The sequence below is a fragment of the Vombatus ursinus genome, unplaced genomic scaffold, assembly GCF_900497805.2.
Source record: "Vombatus ursinus unplaced genomic scaffold, bare-nosed wombat genome assembly UNPS02014946.1, whole genome shotgun sequence".
Classification (NCBI taxonomy): Eukaryota; Metazoa; Chordata; class Mammalia; order Diprotodontia; family Vombatidae; genus Vombatus; species Vombatus ursinus.
The window spans coordinates 1,544,672-1,570,299 of record NW_020954724.1 but is presented as its reverse complement, the minus strand read 5'-3'; the positions used below and the strand labels follow the sequence as shown (position 1 = coordinate 1,570,299).

General features: G+C 41.0%; 1 protein-coding gene across 2 annotated transcripts; it reads left to right on the top strand.

The window, feature by feature from the left end:
* The first annotated feature begins 959 nt into the window (after window positions 1-959).
* On the top strand, window positions 960-25,512 carry LOC114030233 (zinc finger protein 79-like). 2 transcript variants are annotated; one of them, XM_027845027.1, is made up of 6 exons: window positions 960-1,309; window positions 2,413-2,590; window positions 2,981-3,033; window positions 14,123-14,249; window positions 15,569-15,664; window positions 22,533-25,512. In XM_027845027.1, the coding sequence occupies exons 3-6, from the start codon at window positions 3,001-3,003 to the stop codon at window positions 23,585-23,587; spliced, it is 1,311 nt and encodes a 436-aa protein (XP_027700828.1). In that variant the 5' UTR covers window positions 960-1,309; window positions 2,413-2,590; window positions 2,981-3,000; the 3' UTR covers window positions 23,588-25,512. The 2 variants fall into 2 exon arrangements, with proteins under 2 accessions (XP_027700828.1, XP_027700829.1); XM_027845028.1 differs by lacking the exons at window positions 960-1,309; window positions 2,981-3,033 and having other exon boundaries at window positions 2,522-2,590.
* The last annotated feature ends 116 nt before the right edge of the window (window positions 25,513-25,628 follow it).

The following is a 25,628-nucleotide window of genomic DNA, read 5'->3' as shown; positions in this document are numbered from 1 at the left end:
ATACTAAATTTTAGGTGTCAAGCATATTTCTAACACACAACTTGTTCAGCCATTCCCCAACTGATGGGTATCCCCTAAATTTCCAATTCTTTACCACCACAAGAAGAGCAGTTATGAATATTTTTGTACATGTGGGTCTTTTCTCCATTTTTATGATCTCTTTGGGATACAGACCTAGTAGTGGTATTGCGGTATCAAGGGGTATGAACAATTTTATAGCCCTTTGGGCATAGTTTCAAATTGCTGAGGAGATCAATTTCCAAGAATACAATTGTATCACCCTCTAGAAATTATTTTTCAAATTACAGCATTTTATACAATGGTTTCCCAAACATTCCAACAGGAGAAAAATCAGAAGCATAATAACATAAACAATGTTATAGATTTAAAACATGAAAAATTGCTAAATGACATCAATTCAGTTCATTTGTGAATTATCTTACATAAAAATTCACTTCATTCATCTCTCAATTTGACACTCTAGACTGCATTCAGAGTAGAATTGAGTAATTCTGACCCAATTACCTTCAATTCTTATTCTTACAGTTCCTCGTCACATTGCCTCAATGCTGAATTTTAAGTGTATTTACCCTTAAGGTCTGATATTTTTGCAGAGGGTCAAACATCACAATTACAAAGGGAGAACTGGATTTCTCACTGGGAGAAACTCAGTCTGATCCAATCTGGATTTACAGTTGCAAATGGTATATAGATCCTAATTTTCCTGAGAGCCATTTGCTACCAGCTCCTCAAAGTGTAGAGTCCATCACTTTCACTTAGTCTGGGGCTGCAGTTGGATCAAGGCAGTGTTTCTGCTCAGAAGGAGGAGGGGGTGAGTCTGGGAGGGAGGGAGGTGGGGGAGGCACTGGGGGGGAGGAGCTCTCAGAGATGACCAGCCTGGTGGGTGGGTGGCCTAGGTGGAGTTGGAGCACTGGGGTGGAGTTTGGAGGCTGGGAGGAGTTTAGGGGGAAGAGGGGATCATTGCATTGGAGAAGGCTTTCCACGTGATGGAGGGGTGGGCTTGGGAAGGAGAGGCAGTCAGGGTCCTTGAGTTCTGGCCCTGGGTGTGATTGGAGGAAAGGGCTCAGCCATCCTGGGGGCCTCAAGGGTTGGACCGGGTGGTGTCCTTGGGACTAGGAGGATCAGAGTGGGCTGGTGGGAAACAGGAAGTCTTTGAGCTGAGACTGCTCTGCCTTCCCTGGAGCTCAGATTCTCTCCTCTTTCCTTTTGACCTGAGTTCTCTCTGCCTTCCCTGGGACCTAAGATCACTCTGCCTTCCAGAAGCCCACTCTGTGCATGCAGATCCCAGGTAGGTCTGAGCCAGTGTTCCCACTTACATCCTGACCTTTGTTTGCTGTCCTTGCCATTGGGTCTCATTCCCCAGGTCTGCCAGAAGCATGCCTCCCAGGCCTGGCTACCGGACCAGCTCCCTGCCCCCAAAACTTTTCCAGACTCCCAATCACTTCCTAAACATCCTGGCTGATCTTCCCCCTCCCCCCAGCCCCCCCGCCCGAGATTTCTCATTGGGTCACACTTTCCCAAACTTCAGATTTTGCCCATAAGAATCCTGCCTTCACTCCCAGTCCCTGTAAGTATCCACAAGTCCTACCTCCTGCCTCAAGCCCCACCTTGGAGGCAGGAACCAAAGCTCTTTCCTGATCCCCCTTATCTGAATCTGTGCCTCTTGGGCTGGTTCCCTATCAGATCCCAGCCATTTGGCTCCCTGGAGGGATTCCAAACCTAAGCTATACCAGAGGGTCCTGGACATCCTCCCCAGATCCTAGCTAGACCTCAGGACACAGTCATCCTTACCTGCCCAAGCTTAATGTCCATTTGGAACACTTCTTCCAATCAAGTGTCCCTGACCTCCCTGTCATGAGCATTTAGGGTTAAAGTTGGAGGCATTTAGGGTCAGGGTTAGACTGTCCTGCCTCCCAGATCCCACCCCTGCTCCCCTGCCCCAGGCCTCCTGCTCCCCCAGCCCCACATCTTTAAGAGCTCTCAGGTCCCACACAGGTGGCTGGATCCCAGCCTGGGTTTTGTCTCCCAGTCTCGGGCTTTCCTTGGCTGCTCCATTCCAGAGCCCTCCCCTTCCTCAACCTTCCCTAACTTCCCTCCCTGCTAGATCTAGCAGTCAGTCTATTGTTTAAATAATGTGTGTTAATTGAGGAGAGGGGATGCAGGGAGGGCAGAGGATCAGTTCCAGGGAGAGCTCTGTCTCAGGGGTCATTGAGACTCTGACTGGTCTCATCCTGTCTGGGATCTCAAGCTTCATCTTCCTCTGAGGGCTCTGTAGGAGGATGGGGGAAAAGAGGGGTACAGAAGAGAAGTGAGAGGAGGGAAGTAGTTTTCCTTTTGAGATCGGCTTCATTTCCTCCCCTGACCCTCCCTGCTGCTTCCCTCCCTCTACAGGTTGGAGTCCTTTCCCTGAGGGCAAGGCCTGGGTCTTCCTAACTCCTATGGGACCTTGCCCTCTGTAAATTCCAGATGGGCAGCCTCCTGCCTATGAAGAGAGGAGAAAGAGATCTTCTCTGGGATCCGTCTCCCTCCCCAGCTCAGTCTGCAGAGGAACAAAACCTACCCCAAGAAGGTATTGGGTCAAATCCAGACACTAAAGCTGGAGGGAAGTTAGAAGTTTTATTACGAGGCCCAACAAACAGCAAACGCCTGTAGTATGAGCACCAAGGCAGTCAGCCTAGCATTAAGATTACAGGTGGGTCAGATGGGCTTTCTGTGCAGAAGGAAAGAAGGAAAGGACTTTCCAGGTGGCTCCAGGCTGTCTCATGGTCATCAGAAAGGCATAGAATTAGAACATCCCATGATTACTTGGGACATCGGTTAGTGAGAGTGTTGGCTGCTGCTCTATTGGTGGGGCCATAAAGGGTGGGGGAAGCAGATGCCTGGGGTAGATAAGGTCCAGGGATAAGATGAAGGGACTTTACAAAATGGAGTCACTTTGGTTACTTTGCTACCTACACAGGGAGCCTGGGTTGAGAGAGAATGGCTCCTGGGAGCAGCCAAGCCCCAGCCCAGGTGAGTGCAGTCTATCCACAGACTTGGCCAACATCAGCAATCCAGTCATTTCCATAGACATAGAGGATGGTCTATGAAACTGGCAATGCCTGCTTTAGGGATCATTTCTGTACAAAAATAGGCATGAAATTGAATGCAGTGGTAACAACACTACCCTGCTCTTTTCCATGTTTTAAACTGATTCATTGGGTCCTTGATATATTGAGCACTGCTCCCCACCATGCTGCCCTCCCCTGTTTGTTTTTAAGTTCTCCCTCATTATAGCTGTCTAACAAGGGTGACCACTTCACTCACTAGTTTCTTTTACCAAGGGATCATATTTTTGCTTTCTTAATGGCTGCCTAGTATCGTACACACACACACACACACACACACACACACACACTTTCCCCCCTCTTCTTTGTTTGTTGTGGCCAAGCTCTCCCATGCAGCAACTGAAGTTCCCCCCAGGAAAAGTCTTCACCCTGAATCTTGTCTGGACAGACCTGGAGCAGAGCCCTGAAGGCTCCCCCAGCTATTGTTTTTTAATGTGCTATCATCAGAGCAGAAATTGTGCTGTGCTGTTCATGGTCCCCCTACCTCAGGTCACACACGACTTCTCAGATCCCTCTGAACCCCTGTCTGTTAACAGTTCTCAGGTCAACTCAGTGAGCATTCAGAAAGGCCCTAGATGTTGTCAAGGTATTTAGAAACACCCTATTTCCCAGAGCTAAGACCCAGCAAACATGCTGTGCCCTGAGCTTGGCATAACAGCAATCCTTTGCACCCTGTATGATCTTATCCTCCAGCAACATGTGTTGCTTGGACCAGCACCAGGTGTTTACCGAGGGATTTATGATTTTCATATTAATAAATGACTGTTTAGATTTGTTGGAGCTCCTCCTATTTCTCAGGGACCTGGGAGCCAATGTTCTGCAGCCTAAAGCCATCCATCATATCTATTGACATGCCCACAATCCCTATTTCTTGTAACTGCCAAGTAAACTGAAGGAGGCACTGCATCCCTATTCCTGCCATGATAACTCTAGTTCTGTACCCTGCTGAATAATCAAAAGGTGTGACAACCCTTAGGACTTGAGAGGCTGTTCCCATGAGACAGATCCAAGCCAAGAAATGCCAACCATGGGAACTGCTTAGTCAAGACCTAAGAATGATTGTGTTGTGATCCAACTTCTGGCATGTATATAAACCTTGTCTGTATCCCAGCATGTTGAGCCATCCTTCTCAAGGTGTGGGGGTGAGTAGGAGACTTCTGCTTGCAAGCATTTTCCTCACTCTCTAATTAAATCACTACTTGATTTCTGACACACCGGCCTCTGGCTTCCTTGTTTGGCTTCAGTTTCCCAGGTTAGAGACTGGTCCAATCTGGACCACATTTAAAATTCCATTGACAATATCCAAGCCCAAGATTTCTTGTACAGACTGCTCTGGGGCCATCTTGCTGCTCCTGTGTTTCTAAGACCTACCCTGGCACAGTGATTGAATGACAGATGACTTCTCTACTGTGTAAAAGAGGCTTCTGGGAGTCTCATCCTTGCCTCTGTTGGTCCTGGGCACCAGGATTAGCTTCACCACCTACCATATTACTATACATATTGGTTTCCTGGTGGTATAATTTGTTCTGCTCTATGCAGAGTATCCCATGCACTGGCAGAGACCATGAGAGCAAAAAGGAGAAAAGGAAGGATGGACAGAGTCAAGTTAGTGTGTCAAGGTACCTCAGACAATTTCTTGGAAATTTTTACTCTTCTATGGGTTAGAGAAGGTCCTAGATTGACCTGGGAAAGGAACGGATGGAACTGACTCAAGTCAATACTCAGTTTAGATGTTAAACAAAAATCAAACATTCTTAGGTCATTCAACAAATAAAAGGAGTTGTATTTAAGTACAGTATAAAAAGGACATTCAATAGGGATATGAGAGTTTTTTAGCTTGAGTAGACAAAGATCTCCTTACCTCCATGTGGGAGCTCATCTAGTCAGCAAAGCAAGGTGTGACAGTGTGCCATTTGGGGAAATCTGTCATATAGGAAGGACCCTGATTTCACATGGGTAGACTTTTATGCCTTTAGTTTACCAGGCAGCCGTACTAGTTTGTCCAGAGACCCTCAGAATACTACTTGAAGGGAGGCACATGGAGCCTTTGCCCACTATGTAAGTCAGGTCCTTGGGAGAGCTTTGTCACCTTTCAGGGAAAGAAAAAATAAAACTGGCCTAACCAGGTGATAGGAGAAGGACAGAACTCCAGGAGACAGTGGCCCTTTCACAAGTAGGGATTGTGCTACCTTTGACAGCCATCAGGTGAATGGTCAGTCTGATTTCAAGACTACCTGAAGGAAGAAAACCAGCATTTATTATCAACCACCTAGTAAGTGCCAGGCACTGAGTTAAGCACCTTACCAATGTCTCATGTGATCCTCACAACTAGCACTGGAAGGTAGGTATCATTATCCTCATCTTATTTTTACTTATATATTCAGAAATATTTGGAGGAAAATATTTTTTACTTTATTTTTTAAATACAAATTTTTTTACAGCATAAATTAGCCTTCTCTTCCTTCCCTTTCTACCACCCCACCCCATTAAGAAAGCAAGAAAACCTAACCCCTATTACAAGAATATATGTAGTCAAGCTAAACAAAATTTCTCATGGATTATATCTAAAGAAAATTATATCAACTGGCACTCTGAGTATCACCTCTCTATCAAGAGGTTGGCAATATGTCATCATGAGTCCTCAGGAATTGCTTGATCATTTCATTGATCAGAGTTCCAGTGTGTGTATACACACATATATATATGAATATACACATTTGTATTAGCCAAGATCAACCTTCTAATCCTCCCACCTGTTCTCTCCCCCACATTAAGAACATAAGAAAAACAAAACCCATTACACACAATGTATAGTCAATCTGAAAAAAAAAAACACAGTTCCTATGTCCTAAAAAATATTTCTCATTCTGTATCTGACTCCTTCACCTCTAAGTGGTAGGCAGAATGTTTCTTTATCCTTGGCCCTCTGGAGTCTTCGTTGGTCACTATGCTAATTCATGTTCAATGCAGTAGTATTCTATTACATTTATGAACTTTACTTATTCATCCATACTCCATTTATGAATAATCCCTCAGATTTCCTTTTTTTGCCACCTCAAAAAGATTTAGAAATAATCTTATACATCCTTCGAATTTATTTTGCTTAGGCCTACTCCCTCAGTGTATCCTCATTCTAATTCCCCCTCTCCTTTCTTTCCTTTCCCTCCTTTTCACTAGTTAGTAAAATATATTTCTGTACCTAGCTCTGTGTTATATGCATTCTTCCTTCCTTTGACTAGAGGACTAAGTTTTAGGCATCAGATGCTCCCAGCCACTCCCTTCTCCTTGTTTGTATAGATGTGTACTTGTGCCCCATGAGATAATATTACATGAGATATACATGAGATTACATGAGATAATATTTCCTAACCCTCCTTTCCATCCACCCACCTTAGTGTATCCCTCTTCCTCTCTTTCCATCTTTTCCTTAAGATCAAGACATAACAGAACCTCTCCAAGGTCTTCTCTAATTTGATTCCCTCTATGAGCCCTGAGAGAGATCAGAGGGGACACATATCACCTCCCCATATTTGAATATAAGTAGTTTATCTTTTTTTTTTTACTCCCATAGGCTAGTTCATCTTTCTTTTCTTATTTATGTTTCTCTTCACTTGTGTTTGAACTTCAAAAGTTCTCTGCAGTTATGATCTTTTCATCAAGAATGCTTGGAAGTCCTTTCTTTGAGGGTTACGTCCCCCCTATATCATTACACTCAGTTTTGTTGGGTAAATTACTCTTGGCTATAAGACCATGTTCTTTACCTTCTGGAGTAATCTATTCCAAGCTCTGCGCTCTTTAATGATAGTTATTGCCAAATTCTGTGTGATCCTAACTGTGGCTCCTTGGTACTTCAATTATTTCTTTCTGGATGCTTGCTGCATTTTCCTTATTCAACTGGAAGTTCCATGTTTTGATTACCATGTTTCTGGAAGTTTTCATTCAGAGATTTCTTTTGGGAAGTAATCTGTGATTTATTTTGACATTGTGCTCTGGTTGTAAGACATCTGTGCAGTTTTAAGGTTTCTTGAAATCTTATGTCCAGGTTCCTTTTTTTATGGCATTCAGATAGTCCAATGTTATTTAAATTTTGCCTTGCTCTGTTTTCTCTGTAAGTTGTTTTTACTATGATATACCTTACATTTTCTTCTGGTTTTTTTTTTTTTACCTCTTGAATTTGTTTTAATATTTGTTATTGCCTTGTGACTTCTATTTGGTCTATATGGCCAAGGTTTTGTACCCTTGTGCCAAGCCGTTAACTCATTGATTCTTTCTTCCATGTCACTCATTTCTTTTCCATTTATTTTTCTCCAGAGGTGGCCAACACAGAAGTGGGGCTTACATGATTATACAGGTGGACAGCAGGGCCTTGGTTTTTCATTTATTTTCAGTGAGGGTGGAGGTGAGAGGAAAGAAAAGAAGGGGGATTTTTTTCTAATGGAAAAAAACCTATTTATTATCCATGGGACAGTGCCTTTTTCCTTCCCATTTTCCTCAAGGCTTTAGGGAAGATCATTTGGTTTTGTCTCTAGAATTGGGAGCCAAGAACTAGACACATCGAGAAAAGGTAGCTTCAGAACTACACAAAACCATAACCCCTGAAGCCCAGCAAAAAGCTACATCCCAGAGGACCCTCCTAGAGACTGGGGAAAAGAGAAGAGAATTTTGATTCATCCAGCAGCTTTGAATGACCCATTGACCATGTGAGGTCTAAGCATGGGCCCTCTTTCCCCTGGACTCTGAATGTCCTTGTGGTCCAGTGTCTCAGACTCCTTTGGGGTTGGTTGTGTATTCTGGTCCTTGCTATATTTTTATAGTAAACAACTTTCAAAAATAAAATAGGAATAACCTCTCAAATGGAGATGATAGCACCTACCTCCCAGAGTTCTTGTGATGCTAAAAATGAGATTCATAAAGCACTATATAAGTGCTAGCTATTTTCAGAACACCAAAATGGCACCTGTAAGGCTCTCTAATGCAAAATATTTTGACTGTAGTAGTTACTGAAGAGTCTTTGGGAGATATGGAGGTCAAGAGATTATTCCAAGGAGTAATGAGGTTGCATGAAGGCTGTATGGTGGCTAAGGGGTTGGTATTCAACATCCAGGGGTAGGAGAAGTTTAGTCTTAGGGCCCCAAACTTTTCTTCCCAAGTCTTGACTTTTTCATGGGATTGTTCTGGCCTGAGTTTACCCTGTTGGACTTTTTACCCCATTTTATTTCTTCATTCTATGTGGTCTTTTCTTCTGTTTACCTAGACAGCCATCCTCAGTTCTTAGACTTTGCTAGAGCCAGTCTGTCCCCATTTCCCCTCTGGGATGGGTTGAGAAGGTTCTGTTCCGTCTTGTTCTTTCTTCAAACTAGATGAGGCAGCTGTCTTTTTATTGTAGTTGTTGACCTTGGCCTCTTTTTTGTATAATCCCCAACTGGAGTTGGTTGTCTTCTACTGTGGCCATGAATGCCCAGTCAAATGATGGCGATCATACTGGTCTTCTTATCCAAGAGGCCAAAAATACCCCAGCAAAGGCCAGTCAAGCCTCTTCCCTAATTACTTTAAGATGAATCAACAGTCCTTGATGGCAGGCCTAAAGTCAGCCCATTGGGTATGATTGAAACCCTCACAGTAGCTAATCAGTGGGGATACAAAGAAGGCAAAAGACAGTCCCTGCTGTCAAGAAGCCCTCAGTCTAGTAAGGGAGAAGAGAGCCATGGCCAAACACACTATGTACCAGACACATAGGGCATGATCAGAGGGATGGCATCAGAATGGAGAGGATGAAGGAAGATTCCGTTTTTTTCTCCCAAAGAAATAGGAGTTAAGTGACTTGCCCAGGGTTACACAGCTTGTAGAGAGGCTTCTTCTAGAAGGTGGAATTTTCAGTCGGGTGGAGATGAGGGAGGACATGGCAGGCATGGAGACAGCCAGAATCAGGACAACGTTTCTTGTGTGAGGAACTCACAGAAAGGGCAGTGCTACTGGATTCCAGAGTATGTGGAGATAAGCTATAGGAAGACTGGAAAGGTTGAATGGGGACCAGGTTATGAAGGGCTCTGAATGCTACAGAAGATTTTATTTTTGATTGTGGAGGGTAATAGGAAGCAATTTATGTAATTTATGCAATGAGAGTATAACATGGTCAGACACCCCCCGCCCCAACCCTTTCTATCAGTTTGACAGCTGACTGGGGGATGGACTGAAGTGGGAAGAGAGTTGAGGCAATCAGACTCTCCCCAGCAGCTCTTGCAGCAGTCCAGGTGTGAGGTGATGAGGGCCTTCACAAAGGCGGGAGTGCTTTCCAGGGATAGTGAAAGGGTGAATGTGACAGGGTTCAACTGCACATTTGATATGAGGATTGGGGGTGATGCACTTAGTAGTGGAAGATTGGACCTAGGGTTCTTGACTGAGTGACCAGGAAGCTGGTGCCTATCAGGAATTTACAGAGATCTGTAAATCTTCAGAGATCTGAAGAGACAAGGAAAGCCTCACACCTGGTGATTTGTCCTTTGGCAGCCAGCTAACTCTTTCTATGGAGACATTTGGGATAGTTTTTCTCCAAAGCTCAGTGGCATAGAAAAGAATTTTTCCTGGAAAAAAAAAACTTGTTACATTGGTAGCAGTGATGATATTAAGGTCGAGGTGGGGCATGGCACTGGAGTATGGAAGACAAATTAAATCAGGGTACAGATTATAGGCTTATAGAGTGTTTTAAGAAGTTGTTCAGTACCTTCAGTCCTGTCCGACTCTTTAAAAAAATTTTTTTTATTTAATAAACAAATGCACAATACGAAAAAGTAAAAGAAACATATTAGGAACTTAAATATTGAAACTTATATACAAAATAAGGCAAGAAAAAAGTGTGTCATGTGTACAGCAGAATGTGAGAGGATTCAGAATATACAGTAATAAGTGTCCATTTCAAGAAAGCCTGCCTGTATAATCAATACTATGCATTTCGTTGAAAACTGTCCATCTTTTCTTTACTTCCTTGTAAGTTTTCTTTTGTTCTATGCTGTGCACTTTTTTACTTTGCTCTTTTTTGTCCTTCTCTCATTCCTCCCCCTCCCAGACACTACAATTAAAGCATGGATAAATTTATAGATAGATAGATAGATAGATAGATATGTATATATACACCTATACATAAATACACATGCATACATATATGCATACATATTTACATATATAAATATATACATTCCTTAACAGATTCTAACCCTAATCTTTGTTTTTATGTGTGAGTGTATCTCATTTCCTACCCCTCCTGACTCCTCTACTTTGCTTTTATCTGCTACCTTGCCCTCCTCCAACAACCTACCCCCTCCAACAACTCCTCCCTTACCTTCCCATTACCATTAAACACCCTTCTACATCCCTCTTTAACCTATTCCCTCAACCTCCCCTCTGAACATCCCTCTCTTATCCTCTCCCCCATCCTTATCCCCTTAGCATTTTATTTCTTTCTAAATTTAGAAGACTTTTACACTCTTCTAGATGTATATGTATTGTTCCTTCTTGAACCCATTCCCAATGAAAGTAAGCTTCCAGAGCTAACAGCCCTGCTCCCCCATCTAATTCCTCTGTATCAGTTCTTCTGGCACCTCATTTGTATAAGATACTTACTCTTTTTAGCTGTTCCTGAATGATTTTGCTTTTTGAAGGCATATCATGCTCAGGTCTACCCCAATCTTTTTTATGAACTATCCAATTACTAATAACAATCTTAGACATGGGTTTTACATTTTACATATATAAAAAGTAAACAGTCTGTCCTTATTGAGTCCCTTGTAATTGGTCACTGGTATATACCTTATCTCTTATCTCTTATATGTCAAATATTCTATTAAATTCAGGTTTTTTTTTTTAAATCCTTAAAGTCTGACAATTCATTAAACGTCTTTTTTTTTTCATTCAGAATGACGCTTAGCTTTACTGGGTGTGATATTTTCAGCTAGAACAGCAGTTCTTTTGCTCTTTGATATATAGTGTTCCAAGGCCTGTAGTCTTTTAGTGTCACCACTGCTAGGTCTTATGTGATTCTAATTGTGGCACCATCATATGTAAATTGTTTTTTTTTCTTGTTGCTCATAATATTTTGTGTTTGAGCTGGGGGTTTCAGAATTTGACTGTAATATTCCTGTGGGTTTTCCTCATAGGATCTCTTTCAGGTTGGTGATTGGTAAATTTTTTTCTGTTTCTACTTTCCCCTCTTCTAATGCATCAGGACATTTTTCTTTAATTATTTCTTAAGATTTTTTTTTGATCATAACTTTCAGGTAGTCTGATTATTCTTATATTTTCTCTTCTTGATATGTACTCTAGATCAGTTATTTTTATTATGAGATATTTTATATTCTCTTCTATTTTTTAAAATTCTTTATATTTTGTTTTATTATTTCTTGATCTCTTATAACTTTATTGGCTTCCCCTTGCCCAATTCTGATTTTCAAGGAGTCAATTTCTTCCTTAAGATTCTGGATCTCCTTTTCTAATTGGTTGACTTTCTTTTCATAATCTTCTTGTTTTTCTTGGATTCTCCTTATTTTTCTTTTTAGTTTTTCCTCAATCTCTCTCCTTTGATTTTTAAAGTCTTTTTTAAGTTGTTCTATAAGTTGTTTTTGGGCAGGTAACCATTTGACAGTATTCTTTGGAGTAGGAGAGAGTTTCTTTGCTTTTGTATCATCCTCTGAAGATGAACTCCAGTCTTTTGTATTTTCATAGAAACTCCATATGGTTGGATTCTTTCTCCTTTGGCTGGGCATTTCTTTGTAATAGTTTAGTTCTTGTAATCATCTCTAGGCCTGGGGCATGGGGGATGGTGCCTCTGGCCTTAGATCCTCCTTCAGTTCTCCCCTCTGACCTTGAACTCAAATCAAGACCTCCAGCCTCCTGTAAATGCCCACGGTCAGCTGCAGCCCCGCCTCACTGTATCTGCACTTACCAGGTGTGTCCTGGTTCCTTCTAACCCCTGTGGGGTCTCCACAGCACGGCTGAGTCTACTGTTTCTTGTCAGCAGAGGTTCCCTCCACTTTTCCTGGCTCAGACACCCAACTCCCTTCACCATCCTAGAGTTAAAAGTTCCTGGGGTTGGGACAGAGGCAGCCTCCCAACCCAGCTAATGCCAGGACTTGCTGCTTATTGTTCAAGCTGACCAAGGACCTACCCTGGAAGTGTTTACTCTTCATAGGAAGGAAGCCTCATCCTGGGATTTTTCTTCAGATTTTCCCTGATTATTCCTTGAGGACTTCCTGCTCTTATTTATTTTAACTGCTCTATGTTCACCCTGAGGTGCTGTTTTATTTCTTTTGTGGAGGAAAATCTTGAGAGCTTGAAATTTTCTGACCATCTTCCCCAAATCCTCTCCATGTCTGATTCTTAAGTGAAAAAGGAGTGATTCAGGGGACCCTAGAGAAAAGAAAAGATTCAGAAATTCTTGGGAATCTCAAGAAGTGTAAAAGAGCAATAAATTTCTCAATTGTTCTAAAGTAAAATAATGGAATAAAGAAGTGAAAAGTGAAATATAGATTACAAAAAAACCCTAAATCAAATGTTTTAAAGAAGAAATCACAATGATGAAAAATGTATCAGCAATTTTATGCACAGGATGGAAGGTTGTTCCCAAACATCAGAGTCTCTGATAAAGTGAATCCTATGCTTATGACTGAAATGGAAGACCATCAGATTCCAAGTTGATTGGCCAAACATGTGTTGTGAATGTATAAGGCTAGAAATATAGATGACCCCTCCCAAGTATCAAAATATTCACAGATCTGGCCAGCCTCTCCTGTATATGACCTATCAGTCAGACCCTAAACTCATTCTTTTGACTCTTGTTTTCCCAAGTTTCTACAGTTCTAGAAGTGTGTTTAGATAATTTATTTCTCATAAAGAAACTGGCTAAACTTTTCTGATAAATTAGCTCAAACAAAACCCAAGCTAATTAAATATTGCTTCTTTTTTTTTTAACCAATAAAGGAACCCTCTTTCCTCCATCATGGTTGTTGTTTGGTCATTTCATTCATGTTCAACACTTAGTAAACCCGTTAGGGCTTTTCTTGGCAAAGATACTGGAATAGTTTGCTGTTTCCTTCTCCAGATCATTGTACAGATGAGGAAACTGAGATAAACAAGGTTAAGTGAATTGCTCAGGGTCACACAACTACTAAGTTACTAAGGCCATATTTGAACTCATTAAAGATGAGTCTTCCTGATTCCAAGCCCAGTGCTCTATCAACTATGCCACCTAGCTTGCCCTTCTCCATCACAGTTACTCTTTTTATTATGTAATTAATTTTGTAATTAAGGAATATACACCATGGACAAATGAAAGCAATCATAAAACCAAAGTATAAACTGTTTTGGATATGACACATACCCAGAGTGACCTCAAGCCCTCAATGTAATAATACATAACTCTTCTTCACTTGGCTGAAAAGCACCTCATACCACTCAATGCAGTCCAGAATCTGATGAATATCTCTTTAGAATTCTCTTCATGTTTTCATCCAGATAAGACTTTCTTCAAGCTCTCAGGAAACAAACTAGATGTTTAACTTTGTTCTTTTTTAAAAGATCTCATAAAACTCCCCCATCCCATCTCAGCTTCTCATAAAGACTTCACAGAGTTTTCTTTAAAATATACCACACACTTCTGAAAGGGAAGAAATTTCACATCACTCTCTCTCTTTCTTCTCCATAGATCCACACACCTCACAGATAGAACACATTTTCTCCCTGATTCCACAAGAAGATACATTGCAAAATAAGATATTTCTCAGATTTATTCCAACTGATAACCATATAAAATGCTTTTCTCAAAATTCCATTGGGCTCTTAATGACAATGATTTCAGGTGTTCAGTCTGGCAATCATAAAGGACATGGCTATTGGGCAAATCCCTTCTCTGGGTTTCAAGTTTCCTCCTATAAATCAATGAGGATCAGACTATTTACTTCTGCAGTGTTTTTCAGCTCTATGGCCTATGACTTTTGATGATTTAGGAGAGAGTGACATTCAACGATGTGGCTGTGAACTTCACCCAGGAGGAGTGGAGCCTCTTGGACCATCCTCAGAAGGCATTGTACAAGGGGGTCATGCTGGAGAATGCCTGGAACCTACTATCCCTGGGTAAGGACACTTCCCCTGGTAACTCTGAGTCTGCAAGCAAAGGGGACATCTTCATTCCCTAGTGTGCAGGGTTTGGAGGATCTATCAGTTATTAGAGAGAGAAAATATTAGTCTCCTGTGTCCAAGAGACAGACCCCTCATGCTGCCTAGTTTTCCTAGAAGAAATCTTTGCATTCTGTGATAGGAACCAGAGAGTTTCCTTTGTTGCACCTGATGCTGTCTCTTACCAATTCTAGGTAGCTTCAGGTCGGAGATCCAATTGGTGTGGAAGAATCTCAGACGTGCAACTAATCTCAGGGAGTTATTTGGTCTAACCTCTAGCTGGACGTGAATTTTGTCTGCCAAATCTCTGAGAACTGCTCAGGCAGCTTTTCCTTGCAACCCCTTCCTCTTTGGGATGGGTCTAGTATTTGGAATAGTCTTCTATTTAACAAGCAGACATTGGTAGCTCATAGCTCTTACTTGTAGCCAGTGTAGCACATTTGTCCTTCATCTTCCTTCCTATTACCCCAAAATTCCCACAAAGATGGTGGGACAGGAAGCGAAGGGAATAGGCATTTATATTCACCAGCTATTTGCCATGTGCCGGGAAAAGTGATTTCTTTACACTATTATGTTACTTTATCTTCACAATAACCTTCGAAGTTGGGTGATATTATCCCCAATTTACAGTTGGAAAACTGAGACAAACAGCTGTAAAGTGACTTGTCCAGAGGTACCCAGCTGGTAACTATCTGAGACAGGATTTAACCTCAGGCAACCCTGACTCCAGGTCCAGGGCTCTCTCTACTGCACCATCAGCTGCCTCTGATTTCTAGACAATGGAAACTACACAATGAGTCTATCCTTCTATGAAGAAGGTGCACAAGATCAAATTCTCTGACTCCAAACAGGTTCCATGATTTTTCCCCCACCTCTCACCCAAAGGGGCAAACACTTCCTGAATGAACAGTACACAAGGTTTCTATAGGTCTCAGGAAGTGAGGAGCCAGTACAGGGGGACAGGGCAAAGGGTGATTCATCAAGGTCCCTGGAGCTGGGGCACAATTACCCTTTTACCCAGTTTGGGCATGAGGAGTTTCTGCCAGAACAGAGCATAACAGGATGGGGGGCAGAGGGTTTGGCTGTTTCTCAGAACAGGTTGTACAACACATCCCATTTTGGGTTACTTGCAACACAAACTCTGATGGGTCAGTATGTGTGACCAGAATGGAGTGATTCTCAAAGTGGGACAGCTCTGTATCCACACTCTTCTCCCTAAAGTGAACTAAATTACAAGTTTCTCTCCATGCCCATCCCTAACTGACTCCCATGCCCAGGGCTTCCAGTTCCCAGAGAAGATGTGGTCTCTTATTTTGAGCAAAAGGAAGCACCATGGATGCTGGAGCAAGAAGGCCTGAGGAGCTGCTGTCTAGGTGAGTGAGGTGAAAGCAAGTATATGAGACCTGTGATTACAAGAGGCTGCTATGTGTTATGGTGAAGCAAGTGCTAGATTTGGGGGCAGGAAGACCTGACTTGGAATTCTTTCTCAGATTTTTTTTTAGTGGTGGCTTCCTGGGTCATTCACTGAAAAATGGAGCCTCAGTTTCCCCATTTGTCAAATGAGGCGGTTAGACTCCATGGCCTTTCAGCTCCTTCTAGGGATAAATCTATCATCTTATAAGAAGTCATTATTTGGAATTTGGGGACCTGGAATCTTCTGAAAGTATCAAAAGGGGTTAGGTTCTCCAATATGAGCTCTTTCTTAGACCTTCAAGCCAACAAACATTTATTAAGTGCCTCCTGCATGCCAGACCCTTTGTTAAGCACCAGAGACATAAAGAGATACCAGGACATACCCGGCTCTCTTGGAACTCACAGTCTGGTGGGGCTGACAACACTCCAACAAGTATGCAGATACCCACTATGGACAGGATAAATTGGAGCAGGTCAAGAGAGGGAAGGCACTAAAGTTAAGAAGGATTGAAAATGATTTATTGTAAAAGAGGGGCTATAGCCAGGGCTTCAGGGAAGCCAGGGCAAGTGTTCTAGGCAAAAAGGGTATTGAGAAAAACCCAGGGAGTCAGGAGGTGGAGTGTCCTGTTCACAGAACAGAAAGGAGGCCCATACCATATAGCATATATGGGGGGAAGTAGGGTGAAAAAAAGACTGGAAAAGCAGGAGAAGGGGAGGTGATGAAGGGCTCTAGCAGCCTGAGGGAGGATTTTATATTGGATCCTTTGCCGGGGAGCCAGAGGAGGTTGTTGAGTGGGTGGTGACATGGTCAGGTGAGAGTTTTAGGACAATGACCTTGACAACTAGGTTGAGGATTGCCTGACTCGGGGGAGAGAGGCAGCCAGATCAACCAGCGGGTACTGAAATATCTGAGGTGTGAGGTGATTAGGGCCTGAATCAAGAAAGTGTCAATGATGGAAGAGATGTCACACAAGTGGAATCACAGGACTTTGTTCCATATTGAATATGGGGTCAGGAGTGTGAGTGTGTAAGAGTTGATGAGAAGTGCATGATACTTCATCTCTGAGCCTGGATTATTGGAGGATGCCTGCCATAGCATTGGGAAAGTAGGAAGATTTGAGGGTTGGGGCAAAAAGAATGAGTTTCACTTTGGATATGGTAGAAGGAGAACCAGGAGAGAGTTGTGTCACTAAAGCTTAGAGAGAAGAGTATCAAGAAAAAGGGGTGATTGACAGTGTCAAAGCCTGCAGACAAGTCAAGAAGAATGAGGTTAAAGAAATGACAATTTGAAGATTATTGGTAATTCTGGAGAAAGAAGGGTCAGTTGAACAATGAAGGTGGGAGCCAGACTACAGAGAGTTTCAAAAAAAGCAAGGGAAAGGAGTTGGAGACACCAGTTGTAAATGGTCATCTCTAGCTGTTTAGTTCTAAAAAAGAGGAAATAAATTGGACAATATCTCATGGGGATGTATGAATCATTGAGGGTGTTTTGAGAGAAATGATTTTATTTGTGTCAACAGGGAAGGAGTCATTAGTGTGGGAGAGAGTGAAAATCAGTGAAAAAATGGATATACTGGGGGAAGAATATAATAGGCTAGATGAGGGATGGAATGGGATTATTTGCACACATAAAGAGATTTGTTTTAGCAAATATAGCAAGCAAGTATCTTCTGATACTGGGGCCAAAAAGGAAATAAGGGCTCTGATTTATGTGAGATAAGGAGAATAAGATAGCTCTTGATAAATGTCCAGTTTTTTCAATGAAGTAAGAGGCCTAGTTCTTAAGTGAGAAGGTGTGGATAGGGTTAGGGGTAGGGTTAGCCATTAGGGAGGGTTGGGGATGAATGAAAAGATTTGGAAAAGCTACTGTGGTGAGTGGCATGGGGAGTCAGCTTGGTAGATATCAAAAGATTGCCTTGCCACAATGAGGGTCCAGCTAAGATTAGGTAGCTGAAATTTGTAATGGACCCAGGTGGCCTGATTTCATGATTTTCTCTCCCTCATCCAGGAGCATATGAGTTGGAGTGAAGGCTGCTGTCTTACTTAGAAGTCGTGTGAGGCTGAGCTATACATAAATCATTAGCCCAAGTCCCTTTCCTGATCTCTATGGCTCAATCTCTGTCTGATTCTTGGAGACTCATTGACCAAGTTCATGTAGTGACTATGACCTCAGTTTAGGGAGCTGGGAGGTAGAGACTTGAAGGTGTCCCATGGTATAAGACCCTTCAGGAGCCTAAAAGGGAGCATCTGTGATCTTCAATGTTGGGTCTGGTCAGGTTCCATCAGAGTTAGAACCTAATGCAAGAAAGAGACAGAACTATGACTGAAGCCAGAACATGCGTTTGATAATTCAGAGAGAGGCCAGAATGCAGGGATTGAAGTAGAGGTTAGGGTCTGCTGTCAGCCCTCTGCCCAGTCAAGCAATCAATAAACACTGATTAAGCACCTTGTGTTTTAAGCACTGTGCTAAGCTCTAAGGGTACAAAGAAAGGTAAAAGAAAGTCTCTGCTATCAGGGAGCTCCCAACATAGTAAACAAACATGGAGATAGAGAAGAAGAACAGAAGATGAACCTTACTTTTAATTGATCTACTTGAAAAGAGATTGTTTTTGAATGGAAATACATTTAGTTCAACAGAGAAATGACAAGGAGTGAGGATAATAACAATCTGAGAAGGAGAACACAATTGGGGGGAAATAATCTAAATCAAAATCATGATTAAAATAATAGCTAGCATGTATAGTCATATGAAAAAAAATATTCTAAATCAATATTGATCAGAGAAACGCACATTAAAACACCTTGGAAGTACTACCTCACACCAATCAGAGTGGCTAATATCACCAAAAAGGAAAATGTTGGATATTGGAGGGGATGTGGGAAAACTGGGACATCAATGCACTATTGGTGGAGTTGTGAACTGATTCAACCATTCTGGAGAGCAATTTGGAACTATGTTCAAAAGGCTATAAAACTGTGCATACCCTTTCGTCCAGCAATGCCACTTCTAGGTAGACATCCAAAAAAAGGGACAAGCACCTATTTGTATAAAAGTATTTATAGCAGCTCTTTTTGTGGGGGCAAAAAATTAGAAATTGAAGTGATGCACATCAATTGGAGAATGGCTAAACAAGCAGTGATATATGATTTTACTGGAATACTATTGTGCTGTAAGATATGACAAGCAGGATGATTTTAGAAAATCCTGAAAAGACTTACATGAATTGATGCATAATGAAGTGAACAGAACCAGGACATGGTACATCATAAGAGTAATATTGTTTCACGAGGAACTATGAATGACTTAGCTTTTCTCAACAATGCAATGATCTAAGACAATCCCAAATGATGAAAATTCATTGTTTTTAGCTCCCTAACCAGTAAATACAATGAACTGATGGTTATTATATAAAAGATTTATTTTTCTCCTGGCTCATGACAAGTAGTGTGTCCCATGATATAAGACTATGATAATGTACAATGATAAATGTACTTGGAAGTTAATTGCACAGAATGTATCTTTTTTTAAACAATGTTTGTATTTAGAATCAATGTTGTAAGGATAGTATTTCTTCAGACATAACTTTCTTTTTTCTGCCAATGAAAAACCAGGTACGTTTTCATTGAAACTCTACTGAATGACTAATCTGTGTTGCCAAACAGTTCATTTGAGAAGCTGACAGGGAGGCGAATAATAACATAAGTAGAGGATAGGTTCAAATCTGAGAACAATCTTAGCATTGCAATGAGGGGTTCTTTAAGGCCTGTTTTTGTAGAACATTTGTAGGGGTCCATGATGGCTTCAATGTGGCCTCTACTGTACATGCAGAGCAATCATGGTTCCAAAGAGCCTGTTATCTCTGCTGCAAGAATGCAAACCCCTGTAACATCTTGATCTGGTGATTACAGCTTTGAGGAGATGTGATTACAAGGTAACCCAGGAATGAGAGGGCTATTGTGGTGCAGTTCCAAAGAGCCATTGAGGGTCTGTGCATGCTTGTGACCATTTGCACATGAATGTCCAACGTTTCTGGAAGTTTGGAAATAATTTGATGTTGAGAAATGGAAAAAACATGTTACAATAGTCAGAAGCAGTCAGAGTGTGATGTTCTTATATGCCTGACCGTAATGATTTGGAATCACTGCAAAAAGAATTCTATTATCATTGAAATTTGTACAAGCTTGTTGTCCCAGAGCATAAATATCTTAGCAACAAAAGTGGATGATTACTTAATACTTAAGGTGACATTAACAAATTTTTAGTTAATCCTTTGGACAACTGTATAGAACCTCCAATGGGGTTTGTGAAACCATAAATGGGAAAGAGCTTCCAGAAGACTAATAATGAAGCATGCTGTCCACTTCTTTTCTGTGTGTGTGATGTGTTCATTTTATTTAATAATATCCATACCATGTTATTACCATGGAATGTCAATTCATTTTAAACATTAGAATTCCACAAGTGTAACAAAGCATTACTTAAATATGTCAACATTTGCATAAGGAGAATGCGCCCATAATATGATAAACCATCAGATCTAAAGGACAGTAATGTATTTTTCAATTGGACATGATTCTTAGAGAGAAAACACAATACTGCACACATTTTAAGTCTCTTTACTGCTGAACAAGCAGTTCAAATACACATAAAACAGATGGCATTTAAAAAACAATTTCAATATGGTAGCAGCAAAAATACAACTAAGCCATACCACTTGTTATTCTTATCTTTTACTAACTTCATAATAAATACTACTGTGCTAAGTAGCCTGGTTAACAACTATTCAAGACTCATCTTAAATATAAAGAAGAAAATTCTTGCTACAATATTTTATTTCATGTTTTTCTTACAGATGTTCTTTTGGTCCTAGTCAAAGCCAGGCAGCCCTAGACACTGAAGTTTCCATCATTCTACAAGATGAGGAAGTGTTTCCTGAATTGTGTTAAAGCAGCTTCCCATATTATATCCCCAAATATTTCCTGTCTTAAAGCAATAGGAGCTATATCTTGGCCCTCTAATTTTTCAGTCATTAATTTTTGAGATTTGAGGAATATGAATATAATTTATCCCAAGTAAGCTTCAGTGACCAGTTCCTTTTGTGCTAACTTAGCTCTCCTAATTCACTCTCTGATACTAATCAGTATACCTGGAATCACCTGGGAAACTCAAACTTCCATGAAAAAAAAATCCCATCTTTAAAATATCATGATTGCTTGTCTCTGACATGTGCTGCTTTTTAGAACCACATATCCCTAAATGATTTATTTTTAAACATAAACAGATGACCTCAATGTGAGTATCTAACTCTAAAACATCAGCATGAAGACAGCATCTTTCCTCCTATGGTTTGGATTTTACCCAGTATTCCCGATACATGGAGTACAATATACCAACAGTCATTGCTCCTACTACGAAACCTTGGGCTCCCACACTCGTGTGAATCAGGTGGACAGACATTTTAGTGTCCCCTCTACTCCTCAGTTTGTATAATCCATATGCAACAATAGCTGCAAAGCCTGCCATTCCAATTGGGACAAATGGTGCCTCTTTAGCTTTTTGAGCAGGTTTTGATCCCAAAGTCTCATCATAAATGGAGAGGGAAGCATCATTGTCTGCTGACATTGTAGCTGGTTGAAGAGCCTTCAGAACAAGATGAAGCAAAACCACCTTCCACAAGCAGCCAGTCACTTCAGCTTCACCTCCAACCTTCCCCATCTACGTCACCTGTCCACTTCTTTACAAAAGGATGATAGACTCAAATTCATGTATGAGATACATATTTTCAGACATGGGAAAGACCATATGTTTTAAAAATTACATTTATTATGAGAATTTTTTTTAGTACAAACATTTTATTTTTTAATATGTTTTATTTTCTCCTACTAGACATTAAAACTTTCCAAACATTTGTTTAGATTTCAAATTCCAAATTCTTTCCATCTTTCCCCTCTCCTCTCCCTGAAATGGTAAGCAATCTGATATAAGTTATACATGTGCAATCATTATTACAAGGATTTCATTTTTATTTTAGTGAGCCCAGGCACTTAAAGACAATTAAAAAAAAAGAAATAAGTAATGGCTAGCCCAAAACATTAATAGGCCAAGGGGCAACGAGGTGGTACAGTTGATAGAGCTCCGGCCTTGGAATCAGGAGGACCTGAGTTCAAATTTGGCCTGAGACACTTGACATTTACCAGCTGTATGACCCTGGACAAGTCCAGTTGCCTCACAAATAAAATTTGTTAAAGGCCAGAATGAAATCTTTTATGCTTTAGATAAATACAAAAAACAGTACTGGTATTCTTCATATGACCTCAAATACTGCAAGAGAAAGGAATAAGATTGAAAGATTATGAAATAATTTGAATATTTAGTATATGTGCACCAAATGGCATATATCTAGGGGAAAAAATTTGAAAGTACAGATGATGAAAAGGAAAGATTGAAAGTGGAAACAGTCTGTCTAGTACTATGGACAGAGCATGCTAAGTCATGGGTTTGAGTTCTTGTCTCTGTCTGGGATTTCAGTCAGTTCACTCAGCCATTCTGAACTTGTGGCCTGAGTTGTGAAAGTGATAATAATGCCTTGCCTCTGTCACAGGTTTGTTGTGAGGATCCAATGTAATTGTGTGTGAAGCTCTTTGTAAATTAAATCATCCTTGGGATGTGAGCTAATGGCATTTTGATACAATTTGTTCTGCTAATTTGAAGACTTGAAGTTTGAAGACTTTTCTCTTTACCTGGGGAAAGAGAATATAAAGGAATTTATGTTCTGCCAATGGAGGGAAGGGGAAATAATTACACATTTTATTGCTTGTTTCTTTCAGAAGGAGACATGAGACTGGAAGTGAAGGAGACTATGGCAGAGCTAAGTCTTTCTGTGGAAGAAATTCAGGAGCAAAGATCCATGGATGATGGTCCCTGTGACATCACTTGGGGAGAATTCTGTGCTCTACATCAGAGAATCCACACTGGAGAGAAACCTTATGAATGTAATCAGTGTGGAAAGGCTTTCATGAACAGGGCAAGTCTGGCTCAACATCAGAGAATCCACACTGGAGAGAAATTGTATGACTATAATATGTGTGGAAAGGGTTTTACACAGAGGTCCTGTCTTAAAATACATCAGATAATCCACACTGGAGACAAATCTTATAAATGTGATCAAAGTGGAAAGGCTTTTACCCAGAGGTCTTATCTCAGTGTACATCAGAAAATCCACACTGGTGAGAAATCTTATGAATGTAATCAGTGTGGAAAGACTTTCCGAGGCAGCTCCAGTCTTGCTCAACATCAAAGAATTCACACTGGAGAAAAACCTTATGAATGTAATCAGTGTGGAAAATCTTTCTTACTGAGGGCTCATCTTGCTAAACATCAGAGAATCCATACTGAAGAGAAACCTTATGAATGTAATCAATGTGGAAAGACTTTCAGAGGTGGCTCCAGTCTTGCTGAACATCAGAGAATCCACACGGGAGAAAAACCTTATGAATGTAATCAGTGTGGAAAATCATTCCCACTGAAGGCTAATCTTACTTTACATAAAAGAATCCACACTTGTGAGAAACCTTATGAATGTAATCAATGTGGAAAGGCTTTTAGAGACAATTCCACTCTTGCTAGACATCAGAGAAGCCATACTGGAGAGAAGTCTTATGAATGTAATCAATGTGGAAAGGCTTTTGCACTGAGAGACTCTCTTAGAGTACATCAGAAAATCCATACTGGAGAGAAACCTTATGAATGTAATCCATGTGGAAAGGCTTTTAGAGACAGTGCCACTCTTGCCAGACATCAGAGAATTCACACTGGAGAGAAACCTTATGAATGTAATCAATGTGGAAAGGCTTTTACAGTCAGGGGCCTAAGGAACCCATGAGGACATTGCCATTTCCTTCAGCACAGAGTTTCTAGGGCATCACTCCCTTTTCTAGTGGAGGAGGTGTTACAGTGCCCCTCACTTCTGGGATTATGTTCCCACTGGGCTCAAGGGCCTCTATATATATCTCCCAGAGGGTGACATGCCAGCTTGCCCAACAATGCTGCTACATGACGGTTGGTGACATGATCATGACTTGGGACAGTCATTTTGACCAAAAATGGTCATCTTAAGTTTTACCAAAAGTATGATCTGACCTTTTAACCAAAAATGGTAATAATACTGATTTTAAAATATATTCCCACTGGGCTCAAGGGCCTCTATGCATACCTCCTAGAGGGTAACATGCCAGCTTGCCCAACAATGCTGGTTATATGACAGTTGGTGAGATGATCATTACCTAGGACAGTCATTTTGACCAAAAATGGTCATCTTAACTTTTACCAAAAATATGATCTGACCTTTTAACCAAAAATGGTAATAATACTGATTTTAAAATACGATATGCCCTCAGTGTTCATCATACTATACTTGTCACTATCCCTTAGAAAAAAAGTGACATAAATGAATGACTTGAACATTTAATGGCTTTTAAGGTTCTTTCTAGCTTAAATTTAATGAACATATTACCTACAAATAGTGGCCACAGCAAACAGAGAGCTGAGACAGAAAGGCACAAACATTTAAAAGGAGAAACTGGAATAAAATGATTAGGTATGTTGGACACTAGAGAAACGCAAGCATTTGCTATCAAAGTTGAAATAGTAAAACATTAAGAACATGATTAGTGGAGAAATGGTTGTGGGGAGGGAGCCATCCTTCCTCATCATCATCAACAACAAATGTTGACCAACTAACACCAGTAGTCATTCTAGATAGGCACGGTGGCCTTGGGAGTGGCCATGCCCTGCTTGACTATGGTGTACAAGGTCTGCTTCTAGCCCAGTCCTCACAGTTATTGTCTGGGAAAGCAAGTCTTGTGGAGAAGGGGCCAGACATCTACACACAGCAGGCCCAGGAGCCTTGGGAAGAATAACACTTCCCAGTCTGGTGCCCTCACTCATTCAGGGACAGATCCCCTGTGGAGATGTGCCTGGCAGGAGCTCCTGCAGGGCCTACAGTGTCACCTAAGGAGGACCCAGAAAAGCAAGTTCTTGCCCCAAAAGTCTTTGGTACTAACCCTCACCCTAATTCCAATGGTTCAACATCAGAAAGTGATTAAGATTTTATTGGAAGAGGTGTCACCATCAGCTTTGCTATTTCACCCTAAGCACCATGGGTGGTCCATTCAACTTGCAGCTCAAATGTCTCATAGGTGTTGTCTTTCCCATTAGAGCATGAGCTTTGTGGGGTGCAGTCTTACTTGACTAATATGATTTCCAGTGCTTGGTTACATAGTAAGCCAACTTAATCAATGCTTTGAAGATCCTATTCATTCCTGAAGTTACAATTTAAAGTGAAAGGATATCAAAGAACTGTGAAAACCATTGGCCTTGATTACTATATATTCAGAGAGTCAAAAAGTTAGCATGGTAGAGCTGAGTCAGGAAGTCCCTAGTTAAAACCCACCTCTGAAGCTCATCTGGCCCTATTTAATAACCCTCAGTGCCTCCTGCAAACTCCCTAAGCCAGCTGATCTACTTTAGTGAAGGGATTTTCCATACCGAGAGTTCTCTATACCAGTGAAATTGCACGTCCCTTTCTAAACGACAGTGGAGAAAAGTACATGGAAATTGGAGATTTCATTTTTTTATTTCAACATCCAAGGATACCAATTGACCAGGCAGAAAGAGCTTTGAGAACCAAAGACATGTAACACATAAAAACATTAACAAATACCATGAAGAATATAAAACAGCAGCAAACCACGTACCTTTTTCTTCAAAGTTTGGTCGCTTAGATTATAGGGAAAATAAAAAAAAAAACCAACAAGGTTGAATGACTAAGACAGAGGTACAAATTGGGGGTGGTACGCTAATATGCCCTTAAATGAAGGCATCTATAGTTCTAAATATTCATTATGGAAACAAATAGGAGATTT